This window comes from Apis mellifera, linkage group LG1 (genome assembly GCF_003254395.2).
Source record: "Apis mellifera strain DH4 linkage group LG1, Amel_HAv3.1, whole genome shotgun sequence".
In the NCBI taxonomy this organism is placed as follows: Eukaryota; Metazoa; Arthropoda; class Insecta; order Hymenoptera; family Apidae; genus Apis; species Apis mellifera.
Window position 1 is genome coordinate 19419329 of NC_037638.1, and position 15472 is coordinate 19434800.

The following is a 15472-nucleotide window of genomic DNA, read 5'->3' on the forward strand; positions in this document are numbered from 1 at the left end:
AAACGTTCATTTGGCACACTATCTAACACCCCTTTATCCCTCTCACGCACCATTGTGATCGAGGCCATCGCGGACGGAAGTGTCCCTCTCGAGACTTCCTGCTTGTCCTCGACGAGGACCCGCAGTGCCAGTTGCTCCATCCTGGATCTGCTTGATCCTTCATGCACACTCTCGCCGTTTTCCATCACTTGTTACCGAATATATTCAACGTTATTCGCTCGAACGTGTTTTTTTTTTTTTTTTTTTAAGATGTCTCTCTCTCTCTCGTGTTTCGTTTCTCGTCTTTCTTTTTTCCTCGTTTAATTATGATTTTTTTTTCTTTCGATTTCTTTTTTTTTTTTTCCGTTTTTTTTTTTTTCTCTCGCCGGTTACTCCGCAAGTCAAAAGAAGGATTCGAACTGAAAGTTGGCCGGAGAATTGTGGGTTTGGAGGCTGCGTTCGCGTTCTCCTGGCCACGTTGCTTTCGGCTGCCACGCCCAAACTTCTCTGGCCCGTGATAATGCGCCGTAGAGAACGTCAGCTGTTACACGCTGATATTTTCACCATATTTTCACGGATAAACGGATATTTTATATTATGTTCTTATAATATCATATAATATTAGAGAAGATTAGCCGCAATAATCAATCGGTTTCTATAACGAATTAGTATTTAATTAACTTTTTTTTTTTTTTTTTACATTACTTCGGGTAGATTTTTTCTTGTTCTTTCTTCTCTTTTTATCTGATACATGTAATAACGATAATAAATTTAAATCAATTTGAATTTGAAATGAATCTGAAAACGAATTAAAAAATTTGTAAAATACTTTTCAACCGAGGCAATAACAACAGAGGGGGGAAAAACAACCCCTTGATCGGCCAAGAGAACGCGATAAAAATAAGTTCGATAAAGGAGGAATGATCGTGGCTGCCGGAAGGATCCTTCGATTGGTCCTGTTATAAAGGATGTTCCGGCATATAAAAGGGGTTACAAACATATATTATAATGAATCGGCGCCTGACAGTGCGCTACCAAAAACACATAGATCGATATACATAGAGATCGATAATAATGTTTGTAATTATAACAACGGTAATAATAACAACAATAATAACAAGAATAGAACGATAATAATAATAATAATTCGAACGTCGGAATCACAGAAGCAACAAAAGTAAAGAAACAAATGAACATACCGGTTAACGATGAAAATCAGTGGTTGGAGGATGCCGATATCTGGGCGTAGAACGAAACGACGGTGGGTTAATGTTTTTTTTTTTGTTTTAATTAGTTTTTTTTTTTCTTTAATGGAGAGTTTTATTTCTTTCTTTTTTTTTTTTTTTTTTTTTTTTTTTTTAAATGTTATCTATATATCGCTAGATTTTCATTTCGTTGTTATCTCGTTTTGATGCCCGTTCTATTTCCGTTTTTTAATTTTTATTTTTCTTTAAACGACGTGTGCGTGTTTCGTTTTCCCGTTTTTTATTATCTTTTTTTTTTTATTATTTCGTTTTGTTTATTATTATTTATTTATCCTTCTGAACCGTATTTATGCGTATTTATCCGTGTTTTATGTGTTTTTATAATTTTATTCGATTTTTTTATCAAGCAGTCGAGTTTACCGAATTACCAAGACGAATTACCGAGTTTAATTTAAGTTTTCCTCGAGATATCTTTTCTTTTCTTTTTTTTTTTTTCTTTTTTTGCACTTTCTCCGATCGACAACGATGGATTACAGTCTATATTTTATAGGAAAAAAAAAAAACGATTCAACCCTTGGGATACACGTATGTATGACACTTAATTTCTTAATGTATCGACGAAACGAAAGGAAAAAAGAGGGCGAAGAAAACCGCGGAACACACCCTCGAGTGTCTCTCTTTCACTCCCACCGGCCAACACTTATTATATCCGTTCTCCTCTCCTCCCTCTATCTCTGTTTTTCTCGTCCGAACGTTTGCCTTTTTTTTTCTTTTCGTTTCTTTTCTTTTCTTTCTTTTCTTTTTCTTTTTTCACTCTTCCGTCGAACAAAGAAGATCTTCCAGATGACGATTCGTTGCCTCGATATTATTGTACACCAATCTCGTTAATGATTGACACACATTGAATTTATCTTCGTGGAGAACCGGCGACGTTGCATTCAATTATCTCTTTCCTCTTTCGCTCTTTCTCTTTCTCTATTCTTTCTTTTTCTTTCTGTCTTTTTTTTTTAAGCGAAGTTAGAATAGGAACCGTGCGCGTCGATCAAGATCAATCTTCGAGAAGCTGACTGTTCCAGGGGGTGAAAGGAGACAGTAGATAAGGTTTCGGGAAGGACGGTCGAAATGGACGAACGAAACCATAAGATCCCCGCCAGAAGACGCACGTGAAGAAAAGTGGCACGACAGAACAATCCAAATATATATTTCTTGATTGAAATTTCTTCCTTTGTTGACGACCGATCGATTCGTACTTCGATTATTCCGTTTTTTTTTTACTCGTAGCTTCTATTATTTTTTTTTGCTCTTGTTGCTCCTTCGATTATTTTTTTTTTTTCGTTTTTTTTTTTCTCGTGTATTAAAACCCGGATCGGAAGATGTGTTGTGCGTGGACACACACGACGTTTTTTTTTTTTTCCTTTCTTTCTTTTTCTCGATTAAAAAGTATTTTTCGTTGACACGTGGGCGGGATAAAGCAAGAATGATTAATCGGTGGAGGACGATTCTATGTATGTATGTACCAACGTATACGAACGTATATTTGTCGAATTAAAGGGTCAGAAATGAAGATATACAAGCAAATAGTAAGAATGTTGCGGGTATAACGGTGTCTACAACGCAATGCCTTTATGTGGTGCGGTAACTAAACTGACGGAGCCAGGCCCTGCCGCCAATCGCTGCACCCTCTGCTGCCCGCTACCACCACCGCCGCCCCCGACGCTACTAGTTCTGCCTAGGCTAGAGGGGTGGGAGCTGGGAGGAGGATAGAGGTCGAAAGAAACGATCAAGGAAAACCCGTTCAACAGAGTAGGAACGACGAGCGTGGCGGAATGTACGCAGGCGCCGAAAAGAGGCAATGACTGCACCCTCTCCCTCTGCTTCTACTACCACCGAGCTGTATATACGCGGTGTATACGCCACCTTTCGATGGAGGGGTTGCGATGGCGGCCGTATACACGCCGGGAGAAGTGGTGGTGGAAAAGCGGTTATGGAAAAGATAAAAAATGAAAAATAAAAAAGAGAGAGAAAGAGAGGTAAAGGAATATGAATAACAAGGGGAAGGAAGGGAAGTCGAAGGGAAGTCGAATGAAAATGTCGGAGGAAATCAAACTAGAGAAACTGTATCTTCTCCGGACACCATGGCCGAGTGTTCGTCGACGCGATTCGGGAGATGGAAAACCGGGGCACGAAGGGTGGCGAGGGAGAGGCGGAGAAAAATGCGCGAGGCGAGGGGCGGAATCCACGCAGGCGTCGAATAACGGAGGAGCAAGTAATCCCTTGCTTCGAAATCGTCGTGACGTTAACTCGTTAAGTGTGAAAAGTCGCAGGGATGTAACCACGAGTGTGGATTTATTATTTCGTCGAGCAAAATTCTGTATATATATTTTTTTTTTTATGAAAAATATTAATTATATTGTACGATAATAAATTTTGGGGCACAATTTTTTGAACAAATATAATAGAAAAATTCATTCGATGAAAAGAATTAGAAAGTTAGTTGGTAGATGGAAGCATACAATGTCGGGTAGAAATAAAAATGAGAAGATTATTACTCTTTGAAATCTCTGGATCATTAGGATCAGTTACGAAGGCTATAAAGACAAAGAAGTAGAAAAAGAGAGGAAAAACGAAATCGAGGGTAGTTGCGAGGCACGCAGGCGCTGCGGAAGGGTCGTGAACAATGGCTGCTCCCTCCGGAGATCCTCTGGACCTTGCAACCATCGATACTGATTGAAAGAAAACTCTCAAATGGTATATATATATATGCAAGGGAGAAAAAAAGGGAGGAATAAGAAGATTGAAAACCAGTTAATGGCCAGCTGTTGATTGAACGATCGCAAGTGAAACGAAAATTTTTAAAGGAAAAAGAAAAAAAAAAGGCTTATTTAACGTTAAAATAATAGGATAATTTCCAGATGGTAGAAAAAGGGTAAAAGATCAGGAGAAAGTAAGTTAGATGATCCGAAAAAAAAATACTAATTGCGAGCTTGAGTGAATTCCTGATGATTTTCTCGCAGACGAGATTCTTTCAGACAAGAAACAAGTTCAAGCGTCGTTTCAACAACGTTCCTACAAAAACCTATCCTAAAAAGTGGGGGGGAAAAAATAAAAGATAACAGAAAAGAAGAAAAGAAAAAGAAGAAAAAAATATTAACGCGTTTCCATGTGGATACAATTCAAAAAAATGATAAATTTGTAGTGAAAATATATTTGAATATTTCGTGGGAGAAGTTTCGTCTCGCTGTCGCGGTTCGAGAGACAGGGGTTGAATTCGAGGGGGAGAAGAAAAAATGGCTAGACGTGCGGGGGAGGGCACGTGCGCAAGCGCTGCACTCGAGGGACAGAGGAGAAGGGGTGGATATATTCAGGGTCCGCGAACAAGAGAAAGAAAGAAAGAAGTGGAGCGGAGAGGCTTGAAAAGGAGAAACGAGCGCAGGAGAGAGGGAGGGTTGGTAGAGCCCGTGCAGAGCTCGAGGACGCAGGCGCCACGTTGAAAATGGAAACCGTCGTCCCAGGGGTTGACCTCCCTCTTGTCGCGAGAGAGCTTTTCGACCGTGCGAATGCGGCCAAATTTCGCCGTCCCTTTACCACATAGTTCATCCACATTCCCCTCTTTTCAACCTTCATCCCTCCCTCCCCCCTTTCAACGTGCACGGATATTCAACAAATTTTCCAGAAAGTTAAACTCGAACCGGGATTCGATATTCAAAATCCGACAATTCACTTTCCCCCTCTCTTTTTCCCTCCCCTCGTTGAATATAATAATCGTTTTAACTTCTCGACTTCTGTTTACTCCCGTCCTTTGCCTCCTCCTCTTTTTTTTCTTACCTCTCTTCGGTAGACACAAGATATTAGAGGCCTCGAATTGAATCCTCCCCTCCCCTCCCTCCCTTTTTTTGCGGGAACCCTAGCTACCTGGAGGAGCTACTGCATTCATCGCGGGATATTGTAACGCTACCCCCGGCGGAATCTTGAGAAGACACGTGCTGCATAAATGGATCCACGTGCCTCAGGTATCGGTTAATCGCACAATAGATGTGCACCGATAATGAAACTTTGACGGAAGAATAAAAATCAAATAAAACGTTTCCCTATCGCAACACTTTTTCTATCTTTCAATTTCTACTCAATAAAAGATATGATATGATAAAAAAACTTCAAACTTCAAGCGTAAATGCATAATTTATAAACTGCGTCTCCATTTTCCAACGAAAATGCAAATCATAATGTGCACTTGATCGACGTTTATCTTATCTAGGATCGAGTCGAAACGAGGAAAGTATGAATCGATAAGGCGACGTGGTGGTGTGCAACCCAAACGCGAATATCATTTTCACTGGAAACGACTGCGGTAGTCGATGTTAACGAACACCCCTGCGAACATCGTTCGCTAATGACTCGGGCCCGGAATTACGAACGTGAATCGATCGTCATCGCGGTGGAAATAATTGGTTCGCTCGTCACATTTCGCCCGTTACATTTGCTACGCGAGAGATACGAGATACGCGGATGGAAAAAAAAAAAAAAAAAAGTCGTGCTGAGAAAAGAGCCGCCCCAGAAGAGGTCGAGAGAAAGCACGAATGCGGCTAGGTAGGGGAGAGACGAAAAAAAATGAGGGGATGATAATCTAATGGTAAATAGCATGCATACGAGGACAGCAGCGTAGACTGCGAACATTCTATTCTATCGTTTCCCCCGATCGAGTGCCGGGGAGGGGGAAATTTTTCGAATCTTAAATTTAATCTTAATCCAAGAATCTATCCAGAAACGTCCAAACGGAAGAATTAAGAAAAATAACACGATACTCGTATCGTATAATTCTACGCATCAAGGAGTAAGAAAATTTTGAGATGGAAGTATTATTAAACTCGGGGATTCGATGAAAATTGATACAAAGGAGAAAAAATAGGGAGGGATAGGGGAGACGGCAGGATCGCGTAATTCCCGAATCCCGTCTCGGCCAATTTATAACGCTCCTCCTCTTTGTCCCAAACTTCCGTTCGTCGAGTATCCTGGGAACAGGCAGAGTAGTAGTACGTAGTCCAATTGCCCCCCCCCTTGCTACGCCATTGGGCGTGGGGTGGCGAGAGGAGCTCGGTGCCCAACGGCACAGGGGTTTCGAATATCGATCTCTCGCGTTCTCCTAGTCATTCACTCTCTCCTCTACGCTTCCACTCCGCTCTCTCTCTCTCTTTCTCCTCGTTCCCCTCCCTCCCGCCGTTGCACGGAGCTCGGCTGCGAACAACTCGAGGGGGAGTGGAGAGGGGCGAGGGAAGGAAGGGTTCACCAGGAAGTCCCAGCCAAAGCCCAGGAGCGGAGGACATTCACCAGTCGAGCAAACACACGCACATGCACCCACCAACGATGCGAAACTTTGCCCGGACCGCAGCCCTCCAACCTTCAAATTTCACCATTTTTTTTTTCTTCCATTCCATTCTTCTCCGATTCCGCATCGGCTTCGCTTCGTTTTATCCGCTTCCAATCTTTCTTCGGAAACGTACGATTCCCTCGTTAGAGCGCAAGATCTGCATCTCTAGATGCACGTGGATCAGGAAGGATATTTGTTTTTTTCTATCCAGCGATATAATTCTTCGATAAAATTCGATAATCGTGTCTTGGAATCACGAATAAATTTGCGGATAAATATTTCATCGAACGAGGGAAGAAAAGTTTCCAATGTATATATGAAAATTATGCAAGTTGGTTGATTAACGCGGTTGTTGAATCGTTATTTGGATGTATCAGAAGTATCTTTTTAAGATGTACAGGCGAGCTTCCATAATTTTATCCCTTCTCCTCTGACGCGCCATATTTGCTCGGCCGGGAGCCGGGTCAGAGATAAATATGCGTGACTTAAGCCCGGTTTGCATGTTGCGCGAAATCCGTATGCGTATATCCGGGAACGAGGTTGCACACGTGCAAGGGAGGCTGCCGCATAGATGCAGCCTTCTTGATAATCGAGCTGCGGTTACGTATGCGTATTACGCGTTGTAGCTGCACAACCGCGGTTCCGCCCTCGTTAACCGCTCGTTCCCCAAGAAATAGCGGATCTTTCGTCCCGTAAAAAAAATTATCCCGCTGGTTCGAATATTTAAAAAGTATGATATTCTTACTCCTCCTCTTGATATTCTTATATCGATACGAAGGAGAAAAGAATAAACCGTTTGACGGGCAAATATTTGCGACGGAAGAGAGCGATCGATCATCTTCCTATCATCATCCACGCTTGATGGATTATGTTTCAAAGAGGGGGGAGGAGGAGAGAGTAAAATCCTCGGCTTTTATCCGACTGAAATATAACACCACGTGTTACAACGTTCTCCTATCCTGTCTATCCTTATTTCTCTCCGTATCGTTTCCCATTCTTTAAAACGATTCCTTGGTGCATCAGTTCTATGAACTCTTTCGTCGAGTAACTTGGAACGATCGACGTAAATCAAGGTTGAGACACGCGAGACGCGTCGTGGTTTCAAGGGAAAAACGAAAAAGAAACAGGGTGCAGGGACATCGTATCGATTCAACAAACCAAGGAAACCAACGCGTGGATTCGCCACTACCGGTGTCGTCCAGTCGGCCAGGCAACAGAGGTTGAGAGGATCGCGTGGACCACATCAGGGGGTTCGATTCGATTCGTTCGAGCTATGTCCGACGGGACAGGTACGTAAAGACTGTACGCCAGATCCTTCGATTCTTCGAGAGTTATACCGTTGATAAGCACGAGATTCGGTTCCGTGACCGAAGCGCGAGGCACGTAACATCGCGCCACCGTTCAGCGTGATCTTCACATCCTCGCGCAACACCGTTCTATGCATCGGCGTGCATATAATACGTGTTCCTATATCCATCCATTTCCCAATGGATCCTCGTGTGATCCGTCAAGTCGATCGAATCTTAAGAAGCAGTCACGCAACAAGCTCGACTGCACTTTGACATTTGCCAAGTGTTCCTCTTTAAAGAGCGGCCAACCTCGTCGAATATATAGATTCCGCCGGAGGAATAATTTTTCACTCGGTTTGAAATTCGTGGCTTATATTCTTTGTTACATTCCTTCCAGTGTTTTTCCATTAGACGCTTTTTCTCTTCTTTTTCTTTTTCCTCTCTTGACCTAACTTCCGTTTTTACGCGTTCACAAAAGAAATAAAGGAATTTTGTTTATGACGTGGTAGAAGAACTCTTGGGGAGAAGAATGTTAACGAAATTGCCTCTCCTTTTCGTTCTAAGATTGAAAGATTTAATAGAAATTCAATGACGCGTGTTACTTTCTCTCTTTATTCCTCACGTTCGCCATCCTTGATCGTTCCTCACACTTTTCTCTCTTTGTTCCCCGCTTGTAATTACTCTTCCCGACAATCAGTTCTACCACCGTCCTCGGATCTCTTTTCTCTCCAATTTCCCAGGAATTTTCTTTCACTTTCTCTCACAGTCGTAATTGCGGCGTAGCGATAGACATTTGTCCAAATTATATAAAGTTTTCCTTTCGAGAGAAATTATTATGAAAATTATTATTATGAATTATTATATCGGTGAGTTATCAATCGATATCATCGAATAATTCTACGAGAATTTCTCGTTAATTTTTATCTTCTTGGAAATCGTTAATCGATAGAGTCACACTGTCAGTCACTACCATTGACTGATTACACAAAGTTCACGTGACAATATAACACGTTACCGAGTTCTGCGTCAATCGGTGAATCATTGATAACGGAATTGCGCAATGGAAAGTCACTATAGCCCGACTGACAGCCCCTAATTTTCCTCTCTCTTCCTTCACCTTCCTTTCCTTCCTTTCCTTCCTTCCTCCCTTCTTGGCTATAGGCGCGCAACTTTTAGCCATCGGACGTGTCATTTACCGGCACCGCGCTGGACTGCATGGAAATAGATATCGAACAATCCTGATTTAGAAATCCGCACGCGACGCCTTATATGCCTCCCCCTCCTCCTCCCCTCTTCTAAAGAATAATGCATAAGAGAAACGGAGTTGAACTTCGGATACGGCGACGCGACGTGGTACACGTCCAAGACGTGACGTGTACCTTCGCCTTGTCTCTGCTTTCTTCCGTCTTCGTGTAACGCGCCACGTGGATAAGTCCGATAGTGTAACAATTCTGCTTCGATCGTTAACAAGGGGAACAGAGAGAAAAGAATCGAGAGAGATAAAAAGATGAAACAAATTTGGGAAAGTTGAAAATCGGTTTCATCGTTCGATTCAAATCGGAAGGTGAGGTTTCGTGACGGGGGAGAGAAACTCTTTAACCATCGTTCGTTTCCCACGAACGCAAAATTGCGACGAGCAAGGATTATTCCTCGTTTTTAGATAAAAGATATCGGCAAATTTGCGGGATCGAAAGTAAATTGCCGGATGGACTAACTCCTCTTCATTTAGATTTCGATCAACTGGCGTATCTCGTGCAAACCGCAAACGACTTCGATCGTTTCGCTGGAAAACCTCGTTTCTAGAAGATCTCTGACGCGTGGCAGCCACGCGAATTCCCGCCAATCTCGCCCGATTGAACCGCGCGAAATCACGAAATCAGAAGAGAGATTCCTCGCACGAGAACCGACACGGGAATTAACCCTAACGTGCTGATCCACGGCACGATCAGACCTTACTCACGTAGGTGGTAACACCCGCCATAAAAGGTAGGTAAACCCAAAGGAAAGCCAGTCTGTTCCCAAGTCTTCTGCTTGCTGGATCTCTTCTCCTCGAGGATGGATCCGTTGGAGCATACCAGCCTTTATCAAAGAGCTGGTCAGATCGTTTCTTTCTTTCTTTCTTTCTTTCTTTCTTCTTCTTTTTTTTAATTCCTTCCTTTTAATATCCGGAAAAATCGTAAACCGGGAGATTCAAAGAGAATTTATCATTGTGCAGAGAGCGAAGACAGCGATGCAGAAGGAGGGTTGGGCAACGTGAATAAGATGATAATACGGCCGCCAGGGCATAGCGGGAAGGCGAAGAAAGGGCACATCTGCTTCGACGCCTCGTTCGAGACCGGCAACTTGGGCAGGGTGGATCTTATCTCGGAATTCGAGTACGATCTGTTCATCAGGCCGGACACTTGCAACCCGCGACTTCGTATGTGGTTCAATTTCACCGTGGACAACGTGAAGGCCGACCAACGAGTGATCTTCAACATAGTTAACATATCCAAGAGCGCGAATCTGTTTCGAAATGGGATGACACCGTTGGTAAAGAGTAGCAGTAGATCGAAGTGGCAAAGAATTCCCAGGGATCAAGTGAGTCATCGTCGAAAAGAACGAAGAAATACGAAGATATATCGAGAGATATCTTATCTTCCAAAAATTTTTATCCTAGGTTTTCTACTACAAATCGGCGCAACATCAAAACCATTACGTGCTCAGTTTCGCATTTTCTTTCGACCGCGAGGAGGACGTGTATCAATTCGCCCTGACGTATCCGTACTCATACAGCCGTTATTTGGCGCATCTGGACAACCTTTGCACCAGGTTAACGTACACGAGGAGAGAAACTATAGCCACGTCGATACAAAAGAGGAAGATCGAGCTGGTCACGATAAGTTCGAATCTGGACAACGTTCAAGATCGTTCGAGAAAGGTGGTGGTTGTCCTCGCAAGGGTGTATCCAGGCGAGTCACCCTCCTCGTTCGTTTGCCAAGGTCTAATGGACTTTCTGGTCAGTTCCCACCCCATCGCCCAAGTGTTGAGGGATCACATCGTTTTCAAGATAGTGCCCATGCTAAATCCCGACGGTGTATTTCTTGGCAATTATAGGTAAATATATAGAATCTTTTTTCTTCTCTCCCGACAATAATATGAAGATGAGTTGACGGTTATCTCGTTGAAGATCCACCTTAATGGGGGCCGATTTAAATCGCTCGTGGAACAAAATATCTGAATGGCTTCATCCCGCATTGGTAGCAATTAAACCGATATTGAAGAGTCTCGATAAGAATTCCCTCACGCCATTAGATTGCGTCTTGGATTTGCACGCTCACACCAACGCAACAGGGATTTTCGTTTACGGAAACACATACGACGATGTGTACAGGTATCTTTGGCCGTTCTTTCGATTTTTTTTTTCTTCTTTTTTTTTAAACAGACTCCTGGATTTATTGTATTATTCCATTTATACGCGCGACACTATCTAATCAATGGCTGCCAGCCTCTCAGGTACGAAAGGCACATCGTGTTACCAAAATTATTGGCGCAGCACGTTGAAGACTATGAGATAGAAAACACGATGTACAATCAGGATCCTCACAAGGGTGGTACTGCACGTCGTTATCTGTGCTCCATTCTCAAGGAGCACGTGAATTGCTACAGCATCGAAGTATCGATGTACGGATACAATAGGAAAGCGATGCCTGGAATATTCCCATATACCGAGGAAGGATGTATCCTTTGATTTACATATACTTCTATTTTCCACGAGTAGATTATTTTTCCGTGTAAATAATTTTCTTTTATAATTCGAAAAGTTTCGAAGAGCCCCGTCTTAAGAATCGTGGTAATTTAACACTCGATGAAATCTGGAATAATACGAGAAGAAGTTGAAACATCGTGTTCAACGTTTGATAATAAATATGTATACTTTTATTTTCCACGAATAGGTTATTTTTCCGTGTAAATAACTTTCTTTTATAATTCGAAAAGTTTCGAAGAGCCTTGTCTTAAGAATCGTGGTAATTTAACACTCGATGAAATCGTAGAATCTGGAATAATACGAGAAGAAATTGAAACATCGTGTCCAATATTTGATAATAATAATCCGATAGATTCGGTTGAAGCTAGGTAAAAACAAGTAAATTTATAATACCACGATGCAAGTGCAACATCTTGACAGAGATAATTAATCGAAAAGCAAGCCGTCGTCTGAAGGGCGTTCTTCACAAATGGAGAACCGCTGTTAACCCGGCCGTTAGTTTATTCTAATCCTCGCCCCCGTTTTTCGAAGGAAATTAAGCAAAGTGCCGGTGTTGAATAATTTATATCACGTTCAATTAAAGGGCTCGCGTTAAAAAGTTTTTACTTGTCGATCGATTATCAAGGTAGGCCTCTAGGAGATGATCAATCGATGACTCGACTAGCCGATCGAATCACAGATTACAGATTGGGGCGCAATCTTGCCCGCGTCTTCCTAGAATATTACAAATTAATGGGTATCATCCCGACCGGACTTCCCGATCAACCGTCCACCAAACGTACGAGACAGTCACGGCCGAGGCATCGGATTCTTAGGGAGCCTAGGCCGAAGACTTGCAGGAAACCGGCGCCCATACACCTTGCCAGCATTCACGAGTAAACATTTAAACACCACCGATTTCCTTCGATAATACAGAAAAATTCACCGTTTCTTTCCTTCCCTTTCGTTTCACTGTTGTCTCGAGAAAACTTTCTGATAACGAGAGAGTCGAATCGAACATAATTCTTTGTATCTTCTTCACGACTAAAAAAGAAAGAAAAAAGAAATGAACAAGTTAGATGACCAGGCGAATCGTGACTGGCAGGTACTTTCAAGAGGAGACGGAGATGGCCGCGAGCGGCGGTTGTCGATCGATGAGCGGCACGCGGATGAGCCAGCTTGGGACCGGAACTGGAAGTGGAACGGGCGTCGGCGGGTGCAGGAACCGGAGCTACAGGTTCCGGAGCCCCGGGGCACCGCTCGACAGGGTGCAGGCCCTGTCCAGACATCCCGCCGAGCCGAGGCTCACCATTATCGATTTCAATCAGCTGACAAGGGGCGGTTTGGAACTCGCTACCAGCAAGAACAGGGCAAAGGTCGCTCGAAAACCCGTCAAATCGAACAGATAGCTATCTTCTATGCGCTTATTCTTCTCGTTAATCGATAGATCAAATGATTTACTCGAGAAAGATTTGAAATTCGTGAAAATCCCTTTCGTTAGAAATTATTCATAATAATATTCTCGAAATTTTTAATACGATAATAGACATCTAGAAGAAAAAGAATAATGTAATGAGAAGCGATATGCATCGTGTATCATCAATATGATCGTTATAAATTTCGTAAAAATGCTTCTTTACGCGGTAAAGTATGTAGGTTAACAACTATCTCGGTATAAAAATAAAATTGATAGATAGCGATATAAAAAGTCGGTAATGGCAACAACGATACGATCCAATGATTCAAGCGCGCGATATCAAATCGTAAAGGATTGATTTATAGGGTTGTTATGTTCTTCCGATGCCGCACACGCTTTTTTAATTTAAAAATAATAATGATAATAATCGAGGATCATAATTTAAAATTATCACTATAAAATAAATGTATAAACGTATATAAGAAATAAAAGAATAAAAAAACATGCACAATCTCTTTTAGTTTTTGTTATATTAATTACACAAAAACAATACCCCCAAACGAGACACATTTTATTCTATTTCGATAACCATAATTTGATTTCCCGTGTCTTGAAACGAAAATTTATATCTCACGAAAGAAAGTAAAAATATTGAAATAAAATTTCTTCTACGTTATAATGATAATGGTGCAAATAAAAAAATCGGATAAAATCTCGTCTAAGGGTTTTCTCCACATCCACTCGTCCACTATTATTGAGAGCTTCGTGGAGGAAATCACGAAAAGGACAAAAATAGAGTGCAAGAGCAACAGCTTTTGCGGATCAACATAATAGAAATTTGTTCACGTACCTGAATGCGAGAATTACTTTTCCTAAAACTCAAGTAACCCGCGGGCTTGTTGCACGCGCATTGGATGGACAGAAGACGCAGGTACTACGGGATCTGTACACTTAATCAGGTACGGATCTAAATATACGCTAACTGATCGCGATTGTATCCGTACATTGAGCATATGACAAACAGGAGAGCCGGGATAATGATTTATCGAACGGGCTATTCGTCAATTCACAACAAACTAATTAACGAATGATTCCTTTCTTTCCTTTTATATACGGATTTCTTTCTTCTATCTTTCTTTCTTTCTTTTTTTTTTTTCCCCCTTTTATTATTACGTGACCAAATTATATATTCAAAAAAAGTTGTCCGTTGTACGCGCTCGCGCACGCTTCTGTATACGTTTGTATACGTGTAATATGCGTGTATATGCAGGTATATACGTGATGGGAATTAACGTGATCACGTACATATATGGTTGCATGTATATATATATATATATATATATATATTCACCGGTGTATGAACGTGTCGCGCGCAACCTTTTTAAAATATATTATTATTATGCATGTATACGTATATGTGTGTGTGTGTGTACTCGTGTATGTATATGTGTATCAACGTGTCAATCAATCGGAACTGAAGAATGAACTAAAACGGAAAGAAATGAAACTATAGCGAAAGAAGGGAGCAGATAAGCGGCCAGTAGCTCTTCTACTCCTGGGCTCGAGACGGAACTGGCCCGTGGGCCGTTCCGCTCAACACCACTTCCACTCTTCTCCCTCTACAACCTCCCCGGCTAACCCATTCCCTAAACTTCCCCACTCCAACCCCCCAAAACCCCCTACCTTCGTTTCAACCTCCTCCACTCCCCTAATCTAGTATCCAGTGCGACCACCGAGCCGTCCGGTACTTCGGGGTTGGATGATACTAGGGCGGTGGTCGTTGAACCAAGTATATAGACGAGCTGTCTGCGTCGTACTGGTTGCGCAGGGAAGCCTGTTTGTCTCTTTCTCTATCCCTTTTTTTGTATCCTCGTCCTATCCCTCGTTTCAGTTTGCTTCGCACCCCTCCCAGCTCGTAATTTGCATTTTCCTATCTCTTCCTCAATTTCCTTTCTTTCTCTCTCCATTATTTTCCCCTCTTTTCCCTCTGTTTCTCCAATCTCATTCCCCAATATATCCTCTCACTCTATTTCTGTCTTTTTTCTTCTCCACGATTCACCATTCTTTATTTTTTCCTTTTTAATACTTCTTTTTTCATTGTTCTTTCAATTTCATTCCTAGCATCTTTTTTTTTCCCCCTTTACTTTCTTTTCTTCTCCTCTTTCGATATCTTCGAACTTCTCTCACTCATTTTTTCTCGTTCTTTCGTTCACTTTTGTCCTATTTATCTCTCATACTCTTTCGATAAAGCGTACGTTCAAATATTCTTCGTATTCTCCATCTTCGTGCAAGTTCTCGCGATCTTGAACATGTCCCCAGGTATAACTAGCGACCTCTATAAAACCGAATAAACACAAGCGGGTTGCGACGGAATATTATGCTTGTGAACTAATAATGAAATAATTCTGGATCATATGTTGGAATTAGAGAAACCCTTTGCAAAAACTCTTGTTTCTTGATTTTTTATTGTGTTTTTCATAAATCGTATTA

The 15472-nt window shown here is 41.9% G+C and overlaps 2 protein-coding genes across 23 annotated transcripts in view; one reads left to right on the forward strand and one right to left on the reverse strand.

Annotated features, from left to right (window-relative positions):
- The window catches only part of LOC410689 (ELAV-like protein 2), a 41959-nt gene that overhangs the window by 24899 nt on the left and 1588 nt on the right, over positions 1 to 15472 (reverse strand). For 3 of the 22 annotated variants that reach the window (XM_006571172.3, XM_006571174.3, XM_006571170.3), the window contains exon 1: positions 1179 to 3194. The exons of 1 other annotated variant lie outside the window; for it this stretch is intronic. The gene's annotated coding sequence lies outside the window, so the exon portion shown is untranslated. Of the gene's footprint in view, positions 1 to 50; positions 254 to 1178; positions 3198 to 13832; positions 14566 to 14665; positions 14690 to 15472 lie in introns of those variants that run through there. 18 more of the 22 variants (XM_006571173.3, XM_006571165.3, XM_006571183.3 and 15 more) reach the window with 15 other exon arrangements.
- Positions 5353 to 13451, forward strand: LOC552096 (cytosolic carboxypeptidase 6). The gene is made up of 7 exons (XM_016915875.2): positions 5353 to 9933; positions 10054 to 10418; positions 10498 to 10934; positions 11008 to 11211; positions 11334 to 11557; positions 12266 to 12461; positions 12671 to 13451. The coding sequence occupies exons 1-7, from the start codon at positions 9894 to 9896 to the stop codon at positions 12972 to 12974; spliced, it is 1770 nt and encodes a 589-aa protein (XP_016771364.2). The 5' UTR covers positions 5353 to 9893; the 3' UTR covers positions 12975 to 13451.